The following is a 24,859-nucleotide window of genomic DNA, read 5'->3' as shown; positions in this document are numbered from 1 at the left end:
GCATATCATACTTCGTGAACTCAGTTTTGCATTGTGATAACTCGTTCACACTCTACTCTTCGAACTTGTCGCATTGCAATAACACATTGACTTTGATTCATCAACCTCGACAAGACATTTGACTTTGACTCTTATTGAACTTGAAGACAGATTGATTTTGGATAACAGGAAAAATTATGAATCACACTCTTTGACTTGAGCAGTGCTGTCTCGCAGGTGCATCTCATGGGCGTATGCTATTTCACGAAACAGTATATTGAATAAGTTTGGCTATATTGTGTTTTTCACTGTTCATGGAGCCCATGTCCAATAAGGGACAGATTCTATAGTATCACCTGATCATGGAGCCCATGTCCAATAAGGGACAGATTCTATAGTATCACCTGATCATGGAGCCCATGTCCAATAAGGGACAGATTCTATAGTATCACCTGATCATGGAGCCCATGTCCAATAAGGGACAGATTCTATAGTATCACCTGATCATGGAGCCCATGTCCAATAAGGGACAGATTCTATAGTATCACCTGATCATGGAGCCCATGCCCAATAAGGGACAGATTCTATAGTATCACCTGATCATGGAGCCCATGTCCAATAAGGGACAGATTCTATAGTATCACCTGATCATGGAGCCCATGTCCAATAAGGGACAGATTCTATAGTATCACCTGATCATGGAGCCCATGCTCAATAAGGGACAGATTCTATAGTATCACCTGATCATGGAGCCAATGTCCAATAAGGGACAGATTCTATAGTATCACCTGATCATGGAGCCCATGTCCAATAAGGGACAGATTCTATAGTATCACCTGATCATGGAGCCCATGACCAATAAGGGACAGATTCTATTGTATCACCTGATCATGGAGCCCATGTCCAATAAGGGACAGATTCTATAGTATCACCTGATCATGGAGCCCATGTCCAATAAGGGACAGATTCTATCGTATCACCTGATCATGGAGCCCATGCCCAATAAGGGATAGATTCTATAGTATCACCTGATCATGGAACCAATGTCCAATAAGGGACAGATTCTATAGTATCACCTGATCATGGAGCCCATGCCCAATAAGGGATAGATTCTATAGTATCACCTGATCATGGAGCCCATGCCCAATAAGGGACAGATTCTATAGTATCACCTGATCATGGAGCCCATGCCCAATAAGGGATAGATTCTATAGTATCACCTGATCATGGAGCCAATGTCCAATAAGGGATAGATTCTATAGTATCACCTGATCATGGAGCCCATGCCCAATAAGGGACAGATTCTATAGTATCACCTGATCATGGAGCCCATGTCCAATAAGGGACAGATTCTATAGTATCACCTGATCATGGAGCCTATGTCCAATAAGGGACAGATTCTATAGTATCACCTGATCATGGAGCCCATGTCCAATAAGGGACAGATTCTATAGTATCACCTGATCATGGAGCCCATGCCCAATAAGGGACAGATTCTATAGTATCTCCTGTAAAATAGTGTCATTGACGAGGAATTTTTGGTTCAAGCTCAAGAGTTTTTCATTAATTTCAAATTTCCCCAATTTTCCTGAAGATCCTTGACTCCAAGCCTGGGATCTTCAGGGGCATGCAACTAAGGATCTACTCCACTGCTTTTCTGCAGTTGGGATGATGAGTCCCACTATCTGAAGAAGCCTTGACACAAGTTTTGGTTATCTGGTGGTTCATTGTCATTTTCACATGACATCATCACCACCGGTTCAGTTTGGTGATTTGGAAGCTTTTCAATCACATGATTTTTGGTAGTGTTGACGTGCCGAATGTGAACAATGTTTTTCTCCGATCTTAAGTAGACTTATAGTACCCGGTGAGAGAAATCAAATGATACAAAGGTTGGTGACCTTGACCTTTCTGGTCATGGTGAAGGCCTTGTCAAAGTTTCAATTCCTCGAAATTTTAAACTTGAATTCCTCAAGTTTGTGGAGAGTTTTCGACTGACCGCAACTCTTTTCTCGTCTGTGATCATTCACAGGCTTCGCCGGTCCACTGCAGCTTTGCCGGTCTTGGGTCACATTAGGTCATATGGTCTGGCAACTATATTGGGGTGAACGAAAATCTTTGAAAAATTATTTCTCTTGAACCGCTTCATCAATCGCCATGAAATGTCACAGTTATGATCGAGTAGACTTGGGGAATATATGTTTCAAATTTCAACCTGATTGGATGCATGGTCTGGCAGCCAGAATAATTTAATATTTTAAATCTCGGTTCAGGGATTTAAAGCAAATTTGGTGCAAGTATGGATGATGATGTAATAATATTGAGGACGCATATCTGGTGATGGCTCGACATTGAATCGTGCCCTCCTTGTTTTTTTCCTGGGGTATTGGCTTCAATTTGTAACAGTATGTCAAATTTAATGCCTGGTGTTGGTTTAATGGTTCGGCTGGTGGGCTTGGGATCCTTGGGGCCTGAGTTCAAAACCCACTCCGCTGTTAAATTAATACCAAGTGGGGTTGACTCAGCCTGTCATCCTTCTGAGGTTGGCACAATGAGTGCCAGCTTGCTGGTATCCTGTGTCGGAGTGGTGGCCCGTCTGGGATTGTGCCCAAGAGCCAAGGAGACTGCTTAGGCAGTACCAACGCTCTGCACAGTGTGGTCCCAATGGATGAATGGATGCCAAATTTCATCTCCCTCACCTGAGAGGAAGAAAACATTTATACGAGTGAGTGAGTGAGTGAGTGGTTCGAAAGAGCTCTATATGTTGGAAGATTTAATGTGGTGTGTGTGGAGAACATATAGACCGTGGGCCGAGCTCCCGGTTTGTTTAGTTTCTTGACCCACCTCGTGTAGCTTCCTGTATTTATAATATGTTATGTGAAAATATTATGGAAATCACATCTGAAACTCGTCAAGCACAAAACTTGCACATTTTTTCAAAATATGGAAAAAACACCCGAAATTTTGACAATTTTCTTATCAACGTCGTCCAATCACAGAGCTTTTGACATACAGCACCACGCTCATCAACCAATCACGCGCTTCCCTTCAGGCAAGCTGTAAACTCACGAGCTGTCATGGTGGCGTACACGACGTCCGCTGCTAGTGCTGCTGAAGATTCTGAAGGCAGTTCTTCGGGGTTCTGTTTTATGCATGTCATCAACACCCACAGCAAAGTAATTCCATTTGGTGAGAAAAACATGAAGGAATTTCAGGAATGTGCTGCTCAGTGGATTGATGTGGAAGGAAGCCCCGAAAGTAAGGTCACTGTCAAGGTGCTAGAAGTACACCACAGTCAACACAGGCTCAGTGTGGGGATTGCAGCTGCTGTAGCCGGCGATGGCATGCCCGTTGATGATCATGATGAATGTGACGGATCTGGATGGTCATATCTCCTTTCTACCGTTAACTAATTTTTGACAGAATAGTCAAAATCAATACTCAGTGATAACTATACGATAGAATCTAACTGTCGTGAATCCGACTGGATGTTTTGCTATCACTTAGTATCAGTATCATCCTTCGAAGTTCAACCATAAACTGACCGTGACATGTGTCAATGATCCTAACTGAAATCTAGACAATATGGAATATGGACAAATTTAAAATTCTAAACATGAATCACAACACTATTTCACAACATTGTTTCACAAAATCACAACACATTGTTTCCATCTGCAGTTGCTATGTATTCTATTGCATCAACGATGTGCTGGTAAACCTGCTATAGCAGTGCGTCTACACTGGGTTTGTTTACGGTCGCAGTGGAATGGCAACTTAAAAATGTGATTTTTCAGCTTCGGTGTGTGATAGATTTATGTATCGATGATTGAACGAAGAATGACTGATGATTAGTTTGCTGATGGATGATATTATGATACACTGTGTTTGATTTCGGTATGACAGTCCAGTGCATGTCTTCCTGACTTGTATGTTCAGCTTTTGTGCCGATGAATGAGGTCTGTAGATCAACAATTAGTGGCATTACGATTTACAATTACTGTTTGTGTGTGTGTGTGTGTGTGTGTGTGTGTGTGTGTGTGTGTGTGTGTGTGTGTGTGTGTGTGTGTGTGTGTGTGTGTGTGTGTGTGTGTGTGTGTGTGTGTGTGTGTGTGTGTGTGTTGAAGGGCCCCATATCACCCACATTCATGTCGTCTCCCTCTGAATACAGAGACATCAGAATTCCCAGAGTATTACACAGCTATCTCAGAATGGACACAAGATGGCGCTATAGGTTTTGTTAATTATCATAACTAATTAATGCGCAACTTTTTGCACTTACGAGTTGTGAATTCTTTACAAGTGATTTTTTATCGAAATCTATGCAAAATTTCAGGTAGATACCAGAGGTGGGTCATGAAAGTCAAAAACTAGACACGTTTTGGATGTTTGGCCCACGGTCTAATCCTCCTCTCCTGCCTTTATGATAACGAGAAGAAAAAGAGCCAAAACCCAGGGAAAAATATGTGGGACGAGCTTGTATCAGCAGACGTGTTATAAACCATGATGTTTGTGTCCAAAGCATGTAACGAATTGATCTGCAGTGTTTAATCATCCAAATGAAGAAGAGTTGTGGTGAGAGGACTTGTTTAGTTGGAGTTTTGGAAGGAGTTGAATTTTTTCCCACAACTGTTTGCTCTTTTGGCATGAAGAGCATCAATAATGGACATTCTGGTGTGTCCATAGAAATACAGCATCTGGTTTCAAATAAAATATAAAAACAGCCATTAAAAGCTTTCCCACCTCTTTGAAATGAAAACTTGTGAAGGTGACAATTTCCCCTTGTGTCCCTCATCATTCTCCCTCTCCCTCTCCCTCTCCCTCCAGGATTGACTTGATTCAAAATGGGGAAATCCCACGCGAAAAGGACGAAAAACTGGTTTAAAAGGCTTTTTGGAAAGCGAAAGGTAAAATACACAAAACCACATCCACCTGACACCGTGTCACGGGAAAACAACACTTTTGGGAAACGTACACAACTCCATTTTTTGTAAATGTCTAACACCTCGTGATTTTTTTTTTAAATCTTCCTGATAGAAATCAGCAAAAAACGAGGAGAGTCGAAGGGTTCCTGAAAATGATGCCCAGGTGGCACAGGAACCTGAAAACATTCCTGAGGAGGTACACCTGGCACAGGTGTGTCAACGCAATGCAGAAAACATGCAGCAGGTATGTAGATTTGGGTGTTCATTCCCATTGACTTGGGTTCTTTTTCCAATTCTTGCTCAACATGACATGACTGTGTCACTTCTAGTTGTTTTAGAAACACCTGAAATCACAGAAGTAGGAGTGGTCCAAAGGTAGTGTGTATCCAGTACCACACCAAGAATTCAGACAGAACTTGGCGAAGCTTATTTTCTACATGGTTTGACTTTTGCAGATCGAGCAACTGAAAGCGCAGCTTGAACGAAATGATCAGCAGGTTCGTCAGACTTCTGACGACCAGAAAATTTTTGAAAATAAAACTACAAACCTGGATGCAAAGCTGCATCATTTAGAGCAGTTGCTGCAGGACAACGATGCGAAGTATCATGAGCAGGTGAGTACCCTCTGGGATTTACACACAGTGCGGTATAACCTTTCCTTTGTCTGATTGATAATGTCTATCATCTCACACAATGCTCATTCTCCCAGATGCTGTATTTGTATCTCCCTCCTGTACTGATTGACATGCTTATTGATCTTACTTGCAGAGAAATTCCCTCTTAGTTGAGATTGAACTGAAGGACAATCACCATAAGGCTGTGTGTCTTGAAGGCCAGGTTGGAACCTGGCTTTGGAGGCCAGGTTGGAAATGTGACTTTCCCAGGAAAGATCATGGCAGATAGTGACACCCAGAAACTGGAAAGAGAGGACTTCTTCCAGAGGATTGTTGAGAGAGTAGATGGGGGGGGGTGAGGGAGGGGGTTCCAAATGGTCCTTTCGGAGAGACATAGTGAGAGGGTGAATTTTGTCAGGATTTAAAGACATGTTCCTCATGTTGGACCAGTTTGTGATTTTATCCAGATCTGCAGAGAGAGGAACAGCTTGAGGAACTTGAGAGGAACACCTCCAAGAAGTCTTGATGTTTATTCATTGAGAATTAGGAGTGCTTAATTACGAGCTGTGTGCCATTGAATTTTCTTTTAAACATGTCGCTTTCTTTATTTCTGCTTATGTAGAACAGAGAAAGTTTACTGGTCAATAACACTGTCATGTTTCTGCCTCACAGACAGAGATGCTTTCGCAACGCTTGAGTGCGAAGGATGAAGAACTGAAAGCGATTACGTTGAAAAGTAATTCACTTTTGGAGGATGTGATGAATGTGGGAAACAAGTTGTCAGAAATGCAACGTCAACAATTAAAGGTCGTTGAGAGCTGCCAACAAGTAAGGAACCGTTATCAAACATGTGGGACCGCAGATACCAAGGGAGTGAACATCATGTTCACCTCCACATGCTCTGATGAGTTTTAACACCTTGCAGGGGTCGTGATGATAATGAACATTTACTAATGGAAAACTGTTTACTGGAGTTTGTGAAACTCCGTGTGAACTTTGTGCCTTTAACCCAAATTCATCCCAGGTTAGACTTGAGAGGGACACCTCCAAACAGTCTTCATGTTTATTTATTGAGGATTAGAAGGAGTGCTCAATTACGAGCTGTGCACTGTTGAATTTTATTTCAACCATGTCGCTTTCTTTCTTTCTTTTTGTCTTTATTTCTATCTGATTACGTTGAACAGAAAACAAACTTTGCTCTCTGACGCTGTCATGCTTCTGCTCCACAGATCGAGGTGCTTTCGCAACGTTTGAGTGTGAAGGATGAAGAACTCAAACGGATCACCTCGAAAAATAAGGTCCTGTCAGATGATCTGATGAAGGCAACAAACAAGTTGTCAGAAGTGGAACGTCAGCAACAGGAGCAGCTCCAACGGAATGAGCAACTGCAAGAGAAGGTCATTGAGAGCTGCCAACAAGTAAGGAACCGTTATCAAACATGTGAGACTGCAGATACCAAGGGTGTGAACATCATGTTCACCTCCACAAGCTCTGATGAGTTTTCACACCTTGCAGGGGTCGTGATGATGAGACATTTACAAATGTAAAAATGTTTCTTGGAGTTTGTGAAACTCCGTGTGAACTTTGTGCCTTTAACCCAAATTCATCCCAGGTTAGACTTGAGAGGGACACCTCCAAACAGTCTTCATGTTTATTTATTGAGGATTAGAAGGAGTGCTCAATTACGAGCTGTGCACTGTTGAATTTTCTTTCTACCATGTCGCTTTCTTTCTTTCTTTCTTTCTGATTACGTTGAACAGAAAACAAACTTTGCTGTCTGACGCTGTCATGCTTCTGCTCCACAGATCGAGGTGCTTTCGCAACGTTTGAGTGTGAAGGATGAAGAACTCAAACGGATCACCTCGAAAAATAAGGTCCTGTCAGTTGATCTGATGAAGGCAACAAAGAAGTTGTCAGAAGTGGAACGTCAGCAACAGGAGCAGCTCCAACGGAATGAGCAACTGCAAGAGAAGGTCATTGAGAGCTGCCAACAAGTAAGGAACCGTTATCAAACATGTGGGACCGCAGATACCAAGGGTGTGAACATCATGTTCACCTCCACAAGCACTGATGAGTTTTCACATCTTGCAGGGGTCGTGATGATGAGACATTTACAAATGTAAAAATGTTTCTTGGAGTTTGTGAAGCTCTGTGTGAACTTTGTGCCTTTAACCAGAGTTAATCCCAGTTTAGACTTGAGAGGGACACCTCCAGTCTTCATGTTTATTGATTGAGGACAAGAAGGAGTGCTCAATTACGAGCTGTGCACTGTTGAATTTACTTTCAAACATGTCGCTTTCTTTCTTTCTTTCTGGTTACGTAGAACAGAAAACAAACTTTGCTGTCTGACGCTGTCATGCTTCTGCTCCACAGATCGAGGTGTTTTCGCAACGTTTGAGTGTAAAGGATGAAGAACTCAAACAGATCACCTCGAAAAATAAGGTCCTGTCAGATGATCTGATGAAGGCAACAAAGAAGTTGTCAGAAGTGGAACGTCAGCAACAGGAGCAGCTACAACGGAATGAGCAACAGCAAGAGAAGGTCATTGAGAGCTGCCAACAAGTAAGGAACCGTTATCAAACATGTGAGACTACAGATGCCAAGGGTGTGAACATCATGTTCACCTCCACAAGCTCAGATGAGTTTTAACACCTTGCAGGGGTCGTGCTGCTCATGAGATATTTACAAATGGAAAACTGTATATTGGAGTTTGTCAAACTCCGTGTGAACTTTTTGTGCCTTTTACCCGAATTAATCCCAGGTTAGACTTGAGAGGGACTCCTCCAAACAGTCTTCATGTTTATTGGTTGAGGATTCGAAGGAGTGCTCAATTACGAGCTGTGTGGCGTTGGATTTTCTTTCACACATGTCGCTTTCTTTCTTTCTTTCTTTCTTTCTTTCTGATTTATTAAATTATTTCTTAAAAAAACTAAACTAAGTTAATTTTGCATTTTTACCTTATTATAAATTGCATTTTAATCAATCAGTTTTCACACTGCCCCACAGATCGAGGTGATTTCGCAATATTTAATTGCGAAGGATGAAGAATTCAAACAGATTACCTCGAAAAATAACGAACTTTCACAGGATCTGTCGAACCTGAGTCGTGGGTTTTCTGCATCGGAGCAGCAGCTGCAGAGGCAGGAGCAAATTAACATTGATTCCCACAAACAAGTAAGTAACCATGATCTCACAATGCGGGACTTGCTCGATATTGTCTGACCTTTGAAGACAAAATAACTGAAACGAAAGAGTTGAAGATAATGTTTTCCTTGATGCGTGCTGATGTGTTTTAATCACTTACAGGTCGCACTGCTGATGGCTGATTTCCAAAGTCTAAACGAATGCTTGAATGCAGTGATGCTGAAACATAATTCCATCATTGAGGCAATGTACCACATCTGCGTTAAAGTTCAGAATTTGGAGCAACAACAACAGCAACAACAACAACAGCAACCCCAGCAGCAGCCATGTTCGCAGCTTCCTTTCAAGCAAGAGAAGCTTGAGAAGCCTCAGGCACAACAGACGTACCAAAATGACCTGCAGCGTCATCAACCTTGGAAAAACAAGGTACAGCAACACAATCTCAAGAACCCAACAGAAATACTCCCGTTCCCAGTCATTCATCAAAAGCTTGAAAACAACTCACATTATTAAACCTTCGAATAATTTTCCAATCTGGTTTAATTTCGAATACAATATTAATTTGTGATTCCCTGGAAAAATGGCACCTTTTAGCACAACTTGTAACATTGACTTACATCAGGAAGCAACATATCATAAGCATTTACATCGAGGGAATTGATGTCGACCCCCCACCCTGAACCCTAAACCCCCCCCAAGTACAACCAAAAGTTTTCAACTTCCTCTGTTCAGCGGTTCAGGAGTGCATAGAAATCAAACAGATAAATCAACAATCACATGAACATCCACTTCTCAAATTACAAGTTGTACGATTCCGATTATTATAATTTTGGAACTGGTGCGTTGCCTATTTCACAGTAACTGTCAATGTCATGTTTCTCTGCTGCTGTTTTATTTGAAAGACTATTTATTATGTTCAACAGGAACCTCGTGTTATTCACCACGTGATTGAATGTGGGGAGGAACTCAAATGTTCCAGTAATGCCTGGAGGCCCACGAAGAAGAGAGGGATGACGGGTGATGAAGTGAGTTTGGTTTTCTATTTGAAAGGGTCGTCATTCGTGTCGATTTAATGTTAAAATATACTTTTCTTTCTGAACTCATTTATTGTTTTGACTCCTCACGGATGATGCCTTCTTTGTTTTACTCCCATTTCCTTCCCCAAGGATGTAATTCGGCAGTTTCGATCACTCCTCAATAAATTGACACCGGAAAATTTTGACCGGATTGTGAGTCAGATGAAGTGCATCAATATCACCAAGGAAGGTCATCTGAAGGACATTGTTCAGCTTATCCAGAACAAGGCAATGTTGGAATCAAAATTTTCGAAGGTGTATGCAAACATGTGCAACCACCTTTCAAAGGTAAGAGAAGTCTTTCACGACCGCAACTCATCAGGGAAAGAACACGACTAACAGACATCCTTCTCTGAACCTCCTGAAAATATCTGCTCTCCTCCCCACTTCTCGTGATCCCCACCTCCCTTTTTCACAGACTGATACACACTGCCCCAGCAATCTCATTTCACCCCAAACTTGTTTACCCTCTCTCACCACTTCTTTCTCAGCCTCACGACGCTCCTCTCTTCTTTTTTTTCACCTTTTTATTTTCTCAATTTATCTTGCCTCCCTCACCTTCCCTTTAAAAAGTATTCAATAAATCGATGCCCCTTTTCTTTAATACCATCTTCCATTCTTTTATTTTTTTACAGGTTGAGGGACATGAAACAAGCAAGCCGGGTAACGTCCTCGACTTTCGCACACTCCTCATTCAAGGCTGCAACAATGAGTTAATGATGGAGATGGATGGGAGCTCCAGCTTGGACGATGAAGCGTCCGAGAAAGCCCGACGCCGTGCTATTGGGAACGTCATCTTCATCGGGGAACTTTTCAATGCACAAGTTTTGCATGAATCTGTTATCTCCGATACAGTGAGGTGGTTGCTCAAAGATGGTAAGGAGCACTCCATCGAGTGCTTCTGTCGTCTTCTTGGTGTTGTTGGAGAGAACCTGGACTCCACACACCCCGCAATGGTAATGAAACTTCACCTTTGAATTTTCATAAAATCGTTTACTCTTACGCTGCTGATTTTCATCATCTTTCTTGCACATCTTCATTTTACTGACTTCGCGCCCGTATGTATGCGTCTCGACAGATGAATGAGCATTTCACCTCTTTGGTTGAACTCTTGAAGGGGAAAAAAATGTCGTCACGCATCCACTTCATGCTCCAGGATCTGATAGATCTTCGCAAGGTAAGTAAGTCATTCCTGTCTACCTCTGGTGTGCCAATTCACAATTGATACCTGCCTCAAAGCCCCTGCATCTCTAAGTGCATGTGCCCTCTTCCCTTCCTCAGCGGACATGGACTCCACGTCTGCAGGTTGAGCAACCAATGTGCCTTCAGGATGTTCGTGAGCAAGCTGAACAACAGCAACAATTAAGATAACACGACATCTGAAGGTACGACACATGAAAGAAGACGAAGAAGATCTGAAGTTACCACCGACTGTTGTTTTATTTTTGAAGTCTCAGGAGATTATTATTCTATTCTCCAAAATGTATCCATTTGCAAAACGATGTGTTTGGACCAACAAACAATTGTCATATCATGGAAATTACAAATTTGTGAATAATATCATCATTATCAAGTAAAACAGCTGCTGCAAGAGAATGATGACAAGTATCATGAGCAGTTGGTGTACCTTCTGGGATTTACTCACAATGCAGTATAATCTTTCCTTTGATTGATAATGTCAGTCATCTCACACAATACAGCTATCCTCACTCCTACATGCTGTACTGACTGACATGCTTATTGACCTGATTTGCAGGTTAAGTCGTTCTTTGTGGAGATACGAGTGAAGGCCTGTCACGACGAGGATGTGTGCCTTGAAAACGAGGTGCACACGGACAACATTTAAACACTTAACAGCGACTCGCTGTTTATGGAGGAAGAGCTGCATCATCAACAACTGCAGCAAAATGGTGATGCAACGGTTGAGTGCAAAAACGAATAATTCGTTGTGATTGCATTGAAAAATCAGGTAATTTCAGAAGATCTGAAAAAATATTACGACCAACGTATAAGAAGTGGAACTTCAGCTCGAGGAACAACAGCATGAGGAAGACCTACAGAAGAATGTTGAGAGTGAAGGAAGAACTACAAAACGACATTGAGAGCTGCCAACAAGTAAGGAACGGTTTTCAAACATGTCATGTTCACCTCCACATGCTCTGAGGAATTGTAACACCTTCCAGGGGTTTTGCTGCTTATGAGACATTGACAAACGGAAGACTGCTTTGTAATTTGTGAAATTATAAGTTAATTTTGCACCTTCAATCAATTCAACTTTCTCATAGCCCTAAATGTTCCCAGCTTCTTGTGGGATCAGTCACAGAATGTTTTTATACCAGGTCTTTCACGAAACACTTCTTTCCCAAGCGGTTGATTGGCCTTTGATAGATGATAGGGTGTAGCACGTAACGATGGTTTGCTCTGCCAATTAACATCCTTTGACCTACCGCCGGCACGGTTCCCCATCTACTTCAGTCATCTTGCCGGTACGGTAAAGTGACATGGATAAGGATCCGACCAAAGGTGAGTGTGGTCGACAGCATCCGTGGTCTTTTATAGATGCCTCGGCCTTTCGGAGTTATCCGTGCCTCCTCCCCAACAATATGTTCAAACGTACATCATACCTCTTGCTGGCAGTTAGTGCAGCTTGTGCAGAAAAGCCGGTAACAAATTAATAACACCCGATAGCCATCTCCCAATTGTACCGCATGGCCCAGTGATGCAATATTTATAACAAGGTCGGGCTAGTTGTGTCTCGTGGCATGAAGTTGGGTCATCCGATGAAGATCGGTTGTTTTTGACTTAAGTAAACCATCAAGAGGATTGATATTTAGACCGGGAGTGAAAAATGAACTCGGGAGTGAAACACAGCAATGATGGGCCAAATGGCCTCATTTCTTTGTTTGAGGTTGTTCGGGATTGTGCCACTTGCACTTAACCTCGTTGTCGTTTGGTGGCAAATGTTGACCCTTTGTTTATCAATTTCCATCCTGTATACAGAAACAAATGGTAATTCATTGACCTTCGAATTTTCTGAATCGTCGGCCGGGCTCCTCAGCCAGGCTGTGAGGTGTCTCCCTCCCAGGGTTGACTCCCGTCATCCGACGCTCAACCACCCAGAACACCGTGATTTGTTGTTTTAACATCGTTTTGATTAAGAATAACAATTTGTCATCGTGATTTTGACCTACCTCGTGTTACACAATGTGATACAGCAAATTGTGGGGCAATTGGCCCGGGGGGAGGAATGGAATTATTGTGTAACAAACCCAAAAACGTGTGACACGCACGCCTCGTACTTGTGGGGTGCGCGACTGTTGGGGGGGAATTCTAAAACGAATCTGTATGATTTATTCCTTCCTCGGCCCACCCTCGCGAGATATTCCTTCCTTCCTTCCTTCATTCTGTCACCAATGAAAGCGTCGATCATCCGGTCGATGTGGTCATGTGACTATTACACATGAACATCACCATGATGGTTACCTGTGTTGTTGTAACTGTCATTTATCAGGAACGAGGTGAGAATGAAGAACCATCACTTGGTGAGTTCAAATGATCTTTTTGAAAGACAGTCTTGATGTGGAACAGAACAGAAGAATGGTTTTCCTTTATCAGGTAAGTACATTTGGAAGTCCTGTACATGTCCCTTGGCTCCAAGTTTTTCTTTCAAGGTGTGTTGTGTATGTGTGTGTGTCCATGTGTGGTGTGTCCATGGTGTGTCTGTGTGTGGTGTGTCCGGGTGTGGTGTAATGTGTCCATGTGTGGTGAGGTGTGTGTTGTGTAGTGTGTGTGATGTGTCTGGGTGTGGTGTGTCCATGTGTGGTTCGGTGAGTGTGGTGTGGTGTTTCCATGTGGTGCGTCCGGGTGTGGTGTGTGTCCATGAGTGGTGCATCAGGGTGTGGTGTGGTGTCCATGTGTGGTTTGGTGTGCGTGGTGTGGTGACTGGCTTGTTCGGGTGTTTGTGTGTCTGTGAGTTGTACATCAGGATGTGATGTGTGTGAGTCCATGTGGGCTTGTCGCCATGGTATTGTGTACACTGTGGTCCTGAATGAGGAGAAAGATTAGAAATTGAACCCAGCTTTAAAAGATAAACAATCTTAATGTTATATAATGCCCAAGTGTCTGTGCTTTCAGAAAATATCTACTTTGCTCTGGGTCCGATGGATATAGTTGTTGACAAAGCATGTTTTTTTTATCCAAACACAGGCTATTTTTCCCATTTTTATAGCTCATTTTTTAGAAATGGGTTCCATGCATGATTGTATATTGTGGATTTGGAAAGCTCTCACACTCAACATTCAGGTCCTTTCGCTCAGTTATATCGGTAAGTACATGTTGCCAGTTAGAGTCCCGACCCTGGTCTAATGGGTAATTAAATGTTCCTGTGCTGCGAAGTTGTTTTAACAGTTCGATTTTCTTTTAGTTATTTTTTACACCACCAACTACATCATCGCTCCACCGCCGACCGCACCGCATCGTCCTCGCCTTCGCTTCACTCCTGTCACCACGCGGTCTGAGGAGAGGCCGCAGGCGGAGCCACGAACACCCCCCCGGAGACTCCGCCCAAGGGAGGGAGTGCCCCGCCCACCGCGCGCCTGTCCAATCCGGCGCAGACAAGGAGTCACATGGGGCCTCAGGTCCAATGGGAGGGCGAGTGGGGAGGAGCGAAGGTTCGTTGAGCGGGAGGGGGGAAACAAGGGTGTTCTGAGGAAGGGAAGGTGGTTCCTGAGTCGGCTGGGTTTTTCCTGCGGATGAGGTTTTTTTTAAAAGAGCGTACATGAAAGCGCAGTTCTGAGGAGATTTCGTCGTCGTTCGTTCCCTGCTTGTTTCTACCGTTTTTCTTCTCTGCTCGGCTCATCACCTTGGCTTCTGGGGTGACCTCGTCCCGGCCCCAGAGCTTCGCGTCGTCGCCTTCTGCCTGGCTGGGACGGCGACACCAGTCTCACGACCAGGGGACGTCCAGCTGCGCGCGAGTGGCAAGGTAGCCAGCGACCCTGACCCTCAGCTCGACTGTCCTCCGGGCTGGTGGTCCCATTAAAGACCCAGTGGGTCCATTTCTGTCTGGCTGTGCGTGTGTCTGTTTGTGGCGCCAGTCTTGTAAGTAGTAAAACTGTATAAGTGCCTGTGCTGTATATTATTTGCCTTGATCTTTATTCGGTATAAATCTTCCCTTCTGTGCTTCCCTCATTATTTGTAATAAAAACCCCAATTGTTAAATGTACTCAGCTCGTCGTGTCGTTTCCTTCATTGGCTGAGCATGTCGTGCGTGTGAGGGATTAGTGGACCATTGCCAGGGTCCCAAAATAATCGGGCAGGCGGAATTCGGCGATGTCACCGCTCGGCTACGCACACGGGACTGGCCGCTTAAGCGGCTCGCTTCCGTTCGAATTCCGCCGAGGGTGAAGTACCCCGGTGGCTGGATCACGTGGGTACTTCGGTAAGTTGAAGTTGGCAATTAACCCTACCCCACATGATCTCCCCATTGGCGTATTTCGGTCCGAAAACTACCAGGACCCGTCGACCGGGTCTTACCCTGGCCGGCGATCTGTAAATTCCGGGCGATTGAGCCGAGACGGACCCACTGCTTCATCGAGGATCGTGCTCGTGGCGACGCGCCGGCGGGAAACCACAACAATATGTTGTCCAAAATGGTTGAAAATGCATTTTTTTTTGTTTGATATATATATATTATACATAAGAATGGAACAATTCCTCGAAACAGTACATTTCCTATGACCTGCATATCTTGGCACCTTCAAATGTGTAAAATGTCAGATTTTGCGAAATTTCCCCCAGTCATAGTGAAGCTTACAAAACTTATTCCAGAAATTTGAAATGCATCTGATTGAACATCTTAAATAGCAATTTACTTCTGCATAAAGTGATGATTTAAAATGGCAAGTTTCAACATGGATCATTACTACATACCAGTTTTTAGGTTCACTTCCATGATTGGGTCAAGAATGTTAGGAAGTACATAACAAATTGCATTTACCAAGCTGCTACAAATTACTGGTAGCTATGAGCTTGATTTTCTTACCATAGAGTTAGAAGTTTACCAAGATGGCCCTATGATATAAAAATCAATACCAAAGGCCAGTTTGTGTTCAGTATACAGAACATCAAAGGTCGTTAGGAAGTACGTAACGTTTTAAAGAAATCTGCACTTTTAATCCTAAGATGTTAGTTTGCTCAGAGCTTTGACCCTGTCAGAGCAATAGAAAGAGGAAGAATTAAGCTCTGCCCAAATAGATCCTGAATCCCCATGATGTTGGCTAACAAATGATATGCAAAACTTCATCATGCAATGACTTTCATATTTTGGTCCCCCGTGTCCTAAATGTGTACATAATACCTTGCTACAAGCCTGTGAGGTGTGATGTATTTCTTTTGTCTGGGTGTGGTGTGGTGTGGTTTTTCCATGTGTGGTGTATTCACTGTGTGGTGTGATGCAACGGTTGAGTACTAACTGATGAGGTAAGTGGATGTATGGTGTGTGTGTGTTTTGGCATGTATGATGTGTGGCATGGTGTATGGTTTGTTCATGTGTGGTGTGTCTGGTGTGTAGTGTGTTGTCTCCATGTGTGGTTTGGTGTGTGTCTGTGTGTGGTGTAGTGTGTCTTTGGTTTGTCCGGGTGTGGTGTGTCCGGTATATCTGTGTATGGTGGTGGTGGTGGTGTGTCCATGTTTGGGGTGGTGTGGTGTGGTGTGTCCTGGTTATAAGTCCAACCCCTCCTCAGCGTGGTAACCAGGTGAACGGCGGTGTCTCATCACCTGCCGGCTAACGGGGCCATGGCATCATCACACTCTATGATTACAATGAACCCAGACGCAAGGTGCCATCTTGTGCCATCTCGATGTTCCCTTCAGCACTCGCTTTCAGAGAACTTGCAGAAGTCCCAGGTGAAGATGAACTCTCCACAGAGAGCAAAGCAAGACAAGAGCTGAGTGAACTGTGTGGACCACAACACCTGAGGGGATGGATCACCCCTTGAACTCTGTCGCTTTGCTCCCTCTGTCGGGGTTGGAGTGACTGAATTAGGCGGAGAATGACAGGTATGAGTATGGTTGTACCATTGCTGTTTTTCCCTTGCACACTTTAGGAAAAAGCTCCTTCTGTCAGTTTATGATTGTCAGTTAGGGTTAGGGTCAGTCGGTTTATGATTATGTTCACACCTTCTGTCAAAAACGGCAGTTTATGATCGAGGAACAACTTCATTTCAATTCACTGATATATTTTTGAACACGAATCGGTGAAGGAACCTGTAGTTTCGCAGTACTTTGGCTCTGAATTAATCCAGATCACACATGTGCCGAGAGGAGTGAGATAATCTTTTTACTCTGACCACCTGTCAGTCAAACAAGATTGGAAACTAGAACGGGCACTCAGTAGAGCGCATACCTTCGCCAACGCTACATTTTGCCCCCACCCCCCAGAAACCGTTGATTGTGAGGGTATTTAATCCCATACCACATCTGCCATCTCATATGTGTTATGATGGCTTAAAAACATCAAATTTCCTGTGCCATATCGTATATCACAAGATTGGGCATTGAATTCACAACATTTTGGCATTGGTTGCATGCAAATTGGATAAAAATCGACCGCACTATGGCAAAATGACGATTTTGACCTTTTCATGACCTCGACCTTGACCTTTGTACTCTTAATTTTGCAATTGGTATTGGAGTGTGGGGAACAGAACAGTCAACATTTTGGTGTTGGTTTCATGCAAATCGGATAAGAATTGACCGTGTTATGACTAAAACTGCACATTTTGCAATGTCGTGACCCCCCCTGACCTTTGACTCTCAACCGCGAATAAGGGTTATTACGTCATTGTGTCATGTCACATATCACAAGATGGGGCATTGAATTCTGAACATTTTTGCATTAGTTGCATGCAAATTGGACACAAATTGACGGCGCTATGGTAAAAAGACGATTTTGACCTTTTCATGACACCTTGACCTTTGACTCGATCGGGGGGGGGGGGGTGTTGGAGGGGGTGGTGTGGAATCGTGGTGGGTTTTTCTGCAGGGTGATGGTGGTGGGGGGGGGTGGACGGTGGGAAAATGGTTGAGAGCGAGACCTTGATAGTTTTAGCATCCTTGGTCAAACAATCTCAGAGGAGTAGAAACAGAACATACAAGCACATACTCTGCCTAAAGAAAGAACACACCCTTTCAAATTTTTCACCTTTTGTTGCCATGTAGCCTGGGATTAAATTACATGAATTCAGACTTTTACCACCTATACTTAAACATTGTAACCCACAACTTTGAAGTGAAAAACAAATTATACAAATCTAAGAAAATTTAACAAACAAAACTCGAATATCTTGGTTCGATACGTGTCCACCCCCCACCCTCAATCATAATACCAATTGTAAATTTTCTCAAGTGTAACCAATCGCCTTCAAAATCACACACCAAGTTAATTGGTCTCCACCTGTGCTAAATTGTATCAAATAATGTAAATCACGATTAAAAATTATTTTTTGATGATGCGGGAGATATCTTTATTAAAATCAGTGGAAATAAACACCATGTCTGATATTATTTGGGTCTTTTATGTCTCCGACGATGCCTTTATCTCCCGGCATGCATCATTCCCCATGACAAAAACCGGAAACAAAAAAAAACGGAAGCAAAAGGCTAATAGCCAACGACACGGATTCACAATTGCCATGGTATTGTGTTGTTTTTGTTGTTTCCTATTCTCTCATGTGCACGCGTTAAGTAATGTTTGCAAGATAAAAATAAAACGCAATCGTATTTATACACCGCACAGCGTTTAAAAACAACCAGAAGCAAAAGGTCATATCCAACGACACGGATTCCAAATAGCCAGGGGTGTTGTGTTGTTGTTGTTGTTGTTGTTGTTTCCTATTCTCTCACGTGCACGTGTTAAGTATTAAGCTCACTTTGTTCGCTATTAATTGAACAACCAATCCTCATGTTCTGTTCCCAAATGTATTATTGGATCATGTTTGTAAAGTATGGTTGTCCAAATGTGTCATCATGCACGTTTTGTAAATGTATTTAAACATTGTCTGCCCCTGGTGTATCTCATGTGGTACGTGGGTCAAGCCTGGAAAGCTTGTATTTAAATTTGTTTGTAGTTACATACTCGATGTATTTATTATAAACATTGAATCAACATTATTTTGTTTGAGGCAATTGCCGTGTTCTCGCTGGAAATTGCTGGAATCGTTGCTGAAGCCTTGTTCCATCGATTGCTGGAGATATTTAATTTACTTCCTGCGATGTATTTCCTCTGACTTGTATTTTTGTATGTTCGGGTTCCTTTGATCCCTGCATATCCGAATGCAGCAAGAATCAGCCATAATCCTGTGTCTTGCTCAATTCTTCCACATCACATTATGGTGTCAGAAATGGGATGTGCATCAAGAACACCTCCCGCCCCCTCCCGTGTGTGTGTGTGGAAAACAGTGCGAGCCACGTCCTCAGAAAAGACAGATGACCATTGTGGTACTTCAATCAACTTGGTGGGATGTGTGGACCGATTCCTGAGCTGATAATCTCGAGATTCTGGACGTGTTGTTTGCCGTTGGTGCTTGCTTTTCCTTTTCGGCCTTTCTCTCGTAACACGTCGCTCAGAGCATCAACATTTAATCGTGACTTTGGTCGACATCATCAAGACAATTGAGCGAAGGGAATTTTGTTTGTTTGGTGAACAACAATGACAAAACGAACGAGTCACTCCTGCTTGTCATCGTCGACACCATTTTATAGCCGCGGCATCTCAACGCCAATAAACGTTTATTCTTCACCAACTGCTGAAGAGACAACAGGGGATTAATTATCAACCAGACTTCATTTACAATACGTCATTGCATTTTTAATGCAAGTGCGACTTATTTTCTTCTGCTTTCAGCACCACCATAACCACCAATAACCTAGTGTTGGCTCAGTGGTTAGGGTAGCGGCTTGGGATCCAAGGGTCCTGAGTTCAAGCCCCGTTGGCCACTGAACTAATACACACTCGGGGATTGACTTAGCCTGTCATCCTTCTGAGGTCGGCAAATTGAGTACCAGCTTGCTGCGATATTTGAGCCATTCAAGGTCAGAAAGTCATCTATGGCAGTGGGTAGATGAGGCACGAATTAGCGACTGCTAATATACTTGCAGAACCTTATGAAGTGCACTCTGCCTTAGGGGGGAGACCGGTTCAAGCGAACACCGCGATCTACAATAGGACTGGCAACCACTGTAGATTATTTCTGCCATCTAGAGGCAAAATGCCCGAGTACGCTCGATCAGATGATAACTAGAACAAATGATCACAACAATTGGTGAACCCGACGTGGTTCTGATCTGACAAGCGTGCCGTGATTCGACGTGAGTGATTCATTACATATTCCATCATTTCGAAATGAAGTGCTCCTTCCATTGCAGTTATTGGCTCGACGCTTCCTCTGTTTTTGGCAAATGACCCCACCATATGGTTTACTCAAGTTTACGTACTGTTGTGGGCCGGGGATCGGTGGCGGGAACGACCGCTAGGTGGGGGAGGTTATGCCGTCTCCCACCAGACTCCCCGGTATTGTGGGCCGTCGCTTCGGATAATTCCGTGAGCTGTGGGGCGCAGAACTGACCGTGGTCGCCAATATCTCGATTGCGTGGCATACGGTTATTTGTCTGGAGCCAAAGTACCTAAGTATCCACGCAATCTCATCTACCAGGGATCTACACCCTCGGAACGCCTGGTCGAACCAGATTTACTGTACCGGCAGCGGTAAATTCACTACCAACTACCGCTTTGCCACCTACCTTTCCGGCTCGTTGCAGTCGAGCGGGGCCTGCCCAGTACGTCCTGGCTATGACAGACCGATTACCGGGGATGGAACCCCGCTTATACTCAGACCCGGACCATGCTGGACCAATGTAAGAGGGGACAGAAACGGACTGGGAACATTTCTAATAAATGTTTATTTACAATAAAAAGACACGGGCAACACTTAACGTGAATAGGCAAGGAATATTTACAAGGATTCAAGCACTTACACAGTTCGACTTAAAGACGGGCCCACACACAAACACACACACAAAAAGAAAAGAAACCCAGAGTTCTTTATTGGACCCTCCAGCCGATGTGTGTGTGTGTGTGTGTGTGTGTGTGTGTGTGTGTGTGTGTGTGTGTGTGTGTGTGTGTGAGAGAGAGAGAGAGAGAGAGAGAGAGAGAGAGAGAGAGAGAGAGAGAGAGAGAGAGAGAGAGAGTGAGAGAGAGACAGAGAGAGAGACACAGACACAGACACAGACACAGACACAGACACAGACACAGACACAGACACAGACACAGACACAGACACAGACACAGACACAGACACAGACACAGACACAGACACAGACACAGACACAGACACAGACACAGACACAGACACAGACACAGACACAGACACACCCAATACAAGAGTGCGATTCGGATGACGGCGTGTCGCTTCGGGTAGTCACCCCACCCTTCGCCAGGGGCTGAAAAGGCAGATCGCGAAGCCGTCCTCTCTGCACTTCGTATGCCTGCCTGTCACACCCACTTCTCCACCTCTCTGCTCTGCCCTCTCTTCAGTGCACCTTGTCTGCCTGTCGCTGCATCTGCACTCCGGGTTGGTGTGCGACACACCTTCTTTTGGATCAGTGCAGAGCACACGTTTCCACAAACCACGGCAAAGTGATTAAACAGGAGATAACGTGCCGACTCTTAAGGTGTGATCACTCAAGCGGAGCGTACCCCAAAGCGTATTGGGTTGCATGGTCGGCCGACTGCGCCAGGTATTGCGAGGCCGTCAGTTCTCATCTGCTCTCCTTCCTTCTGGATAATTTATCTTCATCGGGTTTGTGTATGTGTGTGTATATGTGATGGTGCCTGTCGTAGCATAAGTTAAGATTGTAGAAGATGTCACGGGATAAGTTTGCTCTGTGTCTGCTTTTGTAAATTGCTTGCCTTTTATTGCACCCCACAAATTCCTTGCTATCCCTGCTGTTCATAATAATGAACTCCATTCACTGTGCCACATACCTTTCCTCACCTGATTGTAAATAAATGCTTGTATAGAAATGTTCCCAGCTTGTTTTCATTTATTCCTTCATTGGTCCAGCATGGTCCGTATCAGAGCCTAGCCAGGACGTTATATTATCCCCCCCAACAATATGTTTTCTAACTGGTACGTCCTTGGCAGTTACGCTCGGCTGAATCTGATCTGGTAAGGTGATCCGCTTTGAACAAGGCGTACCGAGGGCGTGTCCATTTTTGATCACGTGACTCCTTGATCGAGATTTTTTTAGATTACGTGACCATTTTTGGTAACCGGTTTCCATGAGACTGAGGACCCTAAATCAGTGTGGTTGAGTTATTGGGGTTCACGGTCGATCAGCGATCCGCCGTGTCATGGAGTTATCCGTGTGCGACGGCCTGCAATTCCGGAGAGTCTGGTGGGAACCCGAGGTGGCTCTCCCCCCCCAACCCCCATGGTTTTCATGCCCCAACCCCGGGTCCGCAACAATATATATATGTCGAGATATATATGCTTTTTGTGAGTGTGTAAGTCTGTGTTTTATGCATGATAACCAAATCAGTGAGAAGCTATTTATTTGCCATAGACTGGGCCAGCTTTTTAAACTGGCCTTTTGCCCTTTATTGTTCCCTCCCTGGGTGCCATCTTGATTAACAGCATTCCCAGGTTTTTTAATTCCATCCCTGATCTATTGTTTTATTTTACTCTTTGTGGAGGGATTCTTATTCTCTTTTTAAACCTGTTTATCCCACCCCCCGGAGGGAGGGAGCGGGATATTGTAATCGTCCGGTTTGTTTGTCTTATCTGTTTGTTACTTTCGAAATCTAAAGATTTCGTCAGTATATTGATGACTTCCGTTTCTGTTTGTTTGTTTGTTTGTAGGCACGATAACTCGAGAACGGAAGAAGCTACCAATGACAAATTACATCACGTGATTCAGGAGGGTGATGGCTAGTGCTGATTAGATTTTGGTCAAATCGGTCAAAGGTCAAGGTCACAGTGAGGTCAAACATCGAAAAAATGATAACTCGAAAACGGAAGAAGCTACCAATGTCAAATTACACCACGTGATTCAGGAGGGTGATGGCTAGTGCTGATTAGATTTTGGTCAAAATCGCTCAAAAGTCAAGGTCACGGTGAGGTCAAATATTCGATTTTTGATGGTTTGGTGCAGATAACTCGAACGGTTGCCCCGAACCAATGATGCACCAGCAGCCAAAAAGACTGTACATGATGGGAACTACTGTACTCCATGACAGATATAAGCGAGGCATGTGCATGTGCGTGTGCGAGAGAGAGAGAGTGCATATACAAAACAGTGTGTGTGGGAGGTAGGGGGAGAGAGTGGGAGGAAGGGGGAAAGAGGGGCGGGGGGGGGTGAATTAAGATGTCAAAATCACATCTTATCTGACGTGGAATTCCATATTACAAACTGTATTTTTCATGTACCTGGACATGTATTCACATATTATGTGAAGGAAAAAATTATGTGGATTACTAACAGCTTGGTCGTACGTGCAAAAAAATAATAATTAAAAAAAAAATAGAAGAATTGTGATGTCAATCGTGACATCATAGCACCTTGTCCTGTCATTGGTTTCGTAAATAAATGACCATAACTTGGGAACAACTTATGCGATTAATATCAAACCTTGAAAAGGCACATCCACAGGGCCCCAGCAATATACCTGGCAAGTTTCAATGAGATCGAACCAGTGGTTGTCGAGAAGCAGCGGTCGCAGACACACACACACACACACACACACACACACACACACACACACACACACACACACACACACACACACACACACACACACACACACACATTGCTGAAATTATAGAAAGATGACAGACTGTTCTAAAAGTTTCAAACGCATCAGCCAACAACAATACATTAGTTTAAAGACACAAATCATGATATTCTCCAAGATTCTTTGTATTAAACTTCTCCCAAACCTTTTTAGCTTGTGTATAATCTCTATCGGAAATATGAGTTTTATTCAACTTGCTATAGAAACTTTCCCTTGAAGGAAGTTGTGTTTCTTTAAACTTCTCAAATGAATCCATGTAGTCATATGGATATATTCCCTTTTGTGATAGGAGATCAATCTCTTCTTGATTTGAGAAATGTGATTAAAGATTCGGTAAGTTTTTAATATTTGATGCGGTTAGACAATGGACTTGCCATAAACTTGTATGTGTCAAGAAATCTTATATGGGTTATGGGGGATGCATGAATTGTTTTTGTGAAGGAGATGTATTTTTGATCTGTGTTAGCAATGGCAGAAATATCTCCAGATGTCTTTGAAAGTTCATTTATAAATAGATGTATGTCATAGTGAGCATTGTGAGTGACAATTATGAGAGTGTTGATTGTATCTCTGTTGGAACAGAAGACAGTTATGATACCGAGAGTTTGTGTTCAAGTTTGGGGGCTTGTAATTAAGATTACAACAGGAATGAGCTGGACCTCTATATTTTCCAGTAAGATGACAATGATCCCGAACTTTGACCTCTCCCTCAATTTTCTCTTCACAAATATGACAGATACTGTTCTTTCTAAATTCCTTTTTCTCCCCCTTTGTTAATGACATTGGTTTACAGGTTTTAACCATTATTTTACTTTGTCTGATGCAGTCTTTTTCCAGTCGTCTTACAAATTCCTCTGAGGCATCTTCTCCTCTATAAAGTTCTAACTTGTTGTATTCATCACCAACAGATGATTTGATGAGAAACCACAACGAGTATGTTTTTGATATTTATTTGTGTATGAATTATTTGGATTTGGAGAAACAGTATCTATCTTTTCAAGGATACTTTCAAAATCAGCAGAAATCACAAATGGATGTTTTAAAGATTTGTTAAAATATTTGAACCTGCTTTTGGTAAATCGATTATGGTTGATTTATGATAACTACAATATTCTGAATGTTGATTTAATCATTCTTTTGTGTGAAAAGAGTTGAGACATCTTTTACAAGGGTACATTTTACATTTTCTCTTGTATAGTTGTGATTTGGTTTTTCTTGATAAATTTTTGATGAAAGCATAATGTGCTTTTTCCTTTGAACTAAAGTAGAGAA

At 43.2% G+C, this 24,859-nt stretch overlaps 2 protein-coding genes and 1 long non-coding RNA gene across 3 annotated transcripts; all 3 read left to right on the top strand.

Moving 5' to 3' along the window:
- Nucleotides 1-3,056: 3,056 nt before the first annotated feature.
- On the top strand, nucleotides 3,057-9,175 carry LOC147008969 (uncharacterized). The gene is made up of 9 exons (XM_085863753.1): nucleotides 3,057-3,254; nucleotides 5,017-5,148; nucleotides 5,360-5,518; nucleotides 6,191-6,346; nucleotides 6,748-6,936; nucleotides 7,324-7,512; nucleotides 7,892-8,080; nucleotides 8,525-8,692; nucleotides 8,825-9,175. Exons 1-9 carry the CDS (start codon nucleotides 3,057-3,059, stop codon nucleotides 9,173-9,175), a joined length of 1,731 nt encoding a protein of 576 aa, XP_085719879.1.
- Nucleotides 9,176-9,389: 214 nt separating this feature from the next.
- Nucleotides 9,390-11,659, top strand: LOC147008968 (eukaryotic translation initiation factor 4 gamma 1-like). The gene is made up of 6 exons (XM_085864436.1): nucleotides 9,390-9,687; nucleotides 9,829-10,026; nucleotides 10,374-10,694; nucleotides 10,817-10,915; nucleotides 11,020-11,123; nucleotides 11,495-11,659. The coding sequence occupies exons 1-5, from the start codon at nucleotides 9,673-9,675 to the stop codon at nucleotides 11,107-11,109; spliced, it is 723 nt and encodes a 240-aa protein (XP_085720562.1). The 5' UTR covers nucleotides 9,390-9,672; the 3' UTR covers nucleotides 11,110-11,123; nucleotides 11,495-11,659.
- Nucleotides 11,660-13,569: 1,910 nt separating this feature from the next.
- LOC147008967 (uncharacterized) lies at nucleotides 13,570-21,162 on the top strand. Its single transcript, XR_015053264.1, has 3 exons — nucleotides 13,570-14,719; nucleotides 16,609-16,794; nucleotides 19,195-21,162. It is a non-coding gene; the product is annotated as an uncharacterized LOC147008967 (long non-coding RNA).
- The last annotated feature ends 3,697 nt before the right edge of the window (nucleotides 21,163-24,859 follow it).

The sequence above is a fragment of the Eptatretus burgeri genome, chromosome 18 (assembly GCF_056783735.1).
Source record: "Eptatretus burgeri isolate ZD-2024b chromosome 18, Ebu_testis_v1, whole genome shotgun sequence".
In the NCBI taxonomy this organism is placed as follows: Eukaryota; Metazoa; Chordata; class Myxini; order Myxiniformes; family Myxinidae; genus Eptatretus; species Eptatretus burgeri.
The sequence above is the reverse complement of the archived record's forward strand: the minus strand, read 5'-3'. Positions and strand labels throughout refer to the sequence as shown.

Coding starts and splice junctions, on each gene's coding strand:
- LOC147008969 (XM_085863753.1), top strand. CDS start 3,057: ATGGTGGCGTACACGACGTCCGCTGCTAGTGCTGCTGAAGATTCTGAA. Junction 3,255..5,016: donor AAAGTAAGGTCACTGTCAAG/GTGCTAGAAGTA, acceptor TCTTCCTGATAG/AAATCAGCAAAAAACGAGGA. Junction 5,519..6,190: donor ATGCGAAGTATCATGAGCAG/GTGAGTACCCTC, acceptor TCTGCCTCACAG/ACAGAGATGCTTTCGCAACG.
- LOC147008968 (XM_085864436.1), top strand. Junction 10,027..10,373: donor TGTGCAACCACCTTTCAAAG/GTAAGAGAAGTC, acceptor ATTTTTTTACAG/GTTGAGGGACATGAAACAAG. Junction 10,916..11,019: donor ATCTGATAGATCTTCGCAAG/GTAAGTAAGTCA, acceptor TCCCTTCCTCAG/CGGACATGGACTCCACGTCT.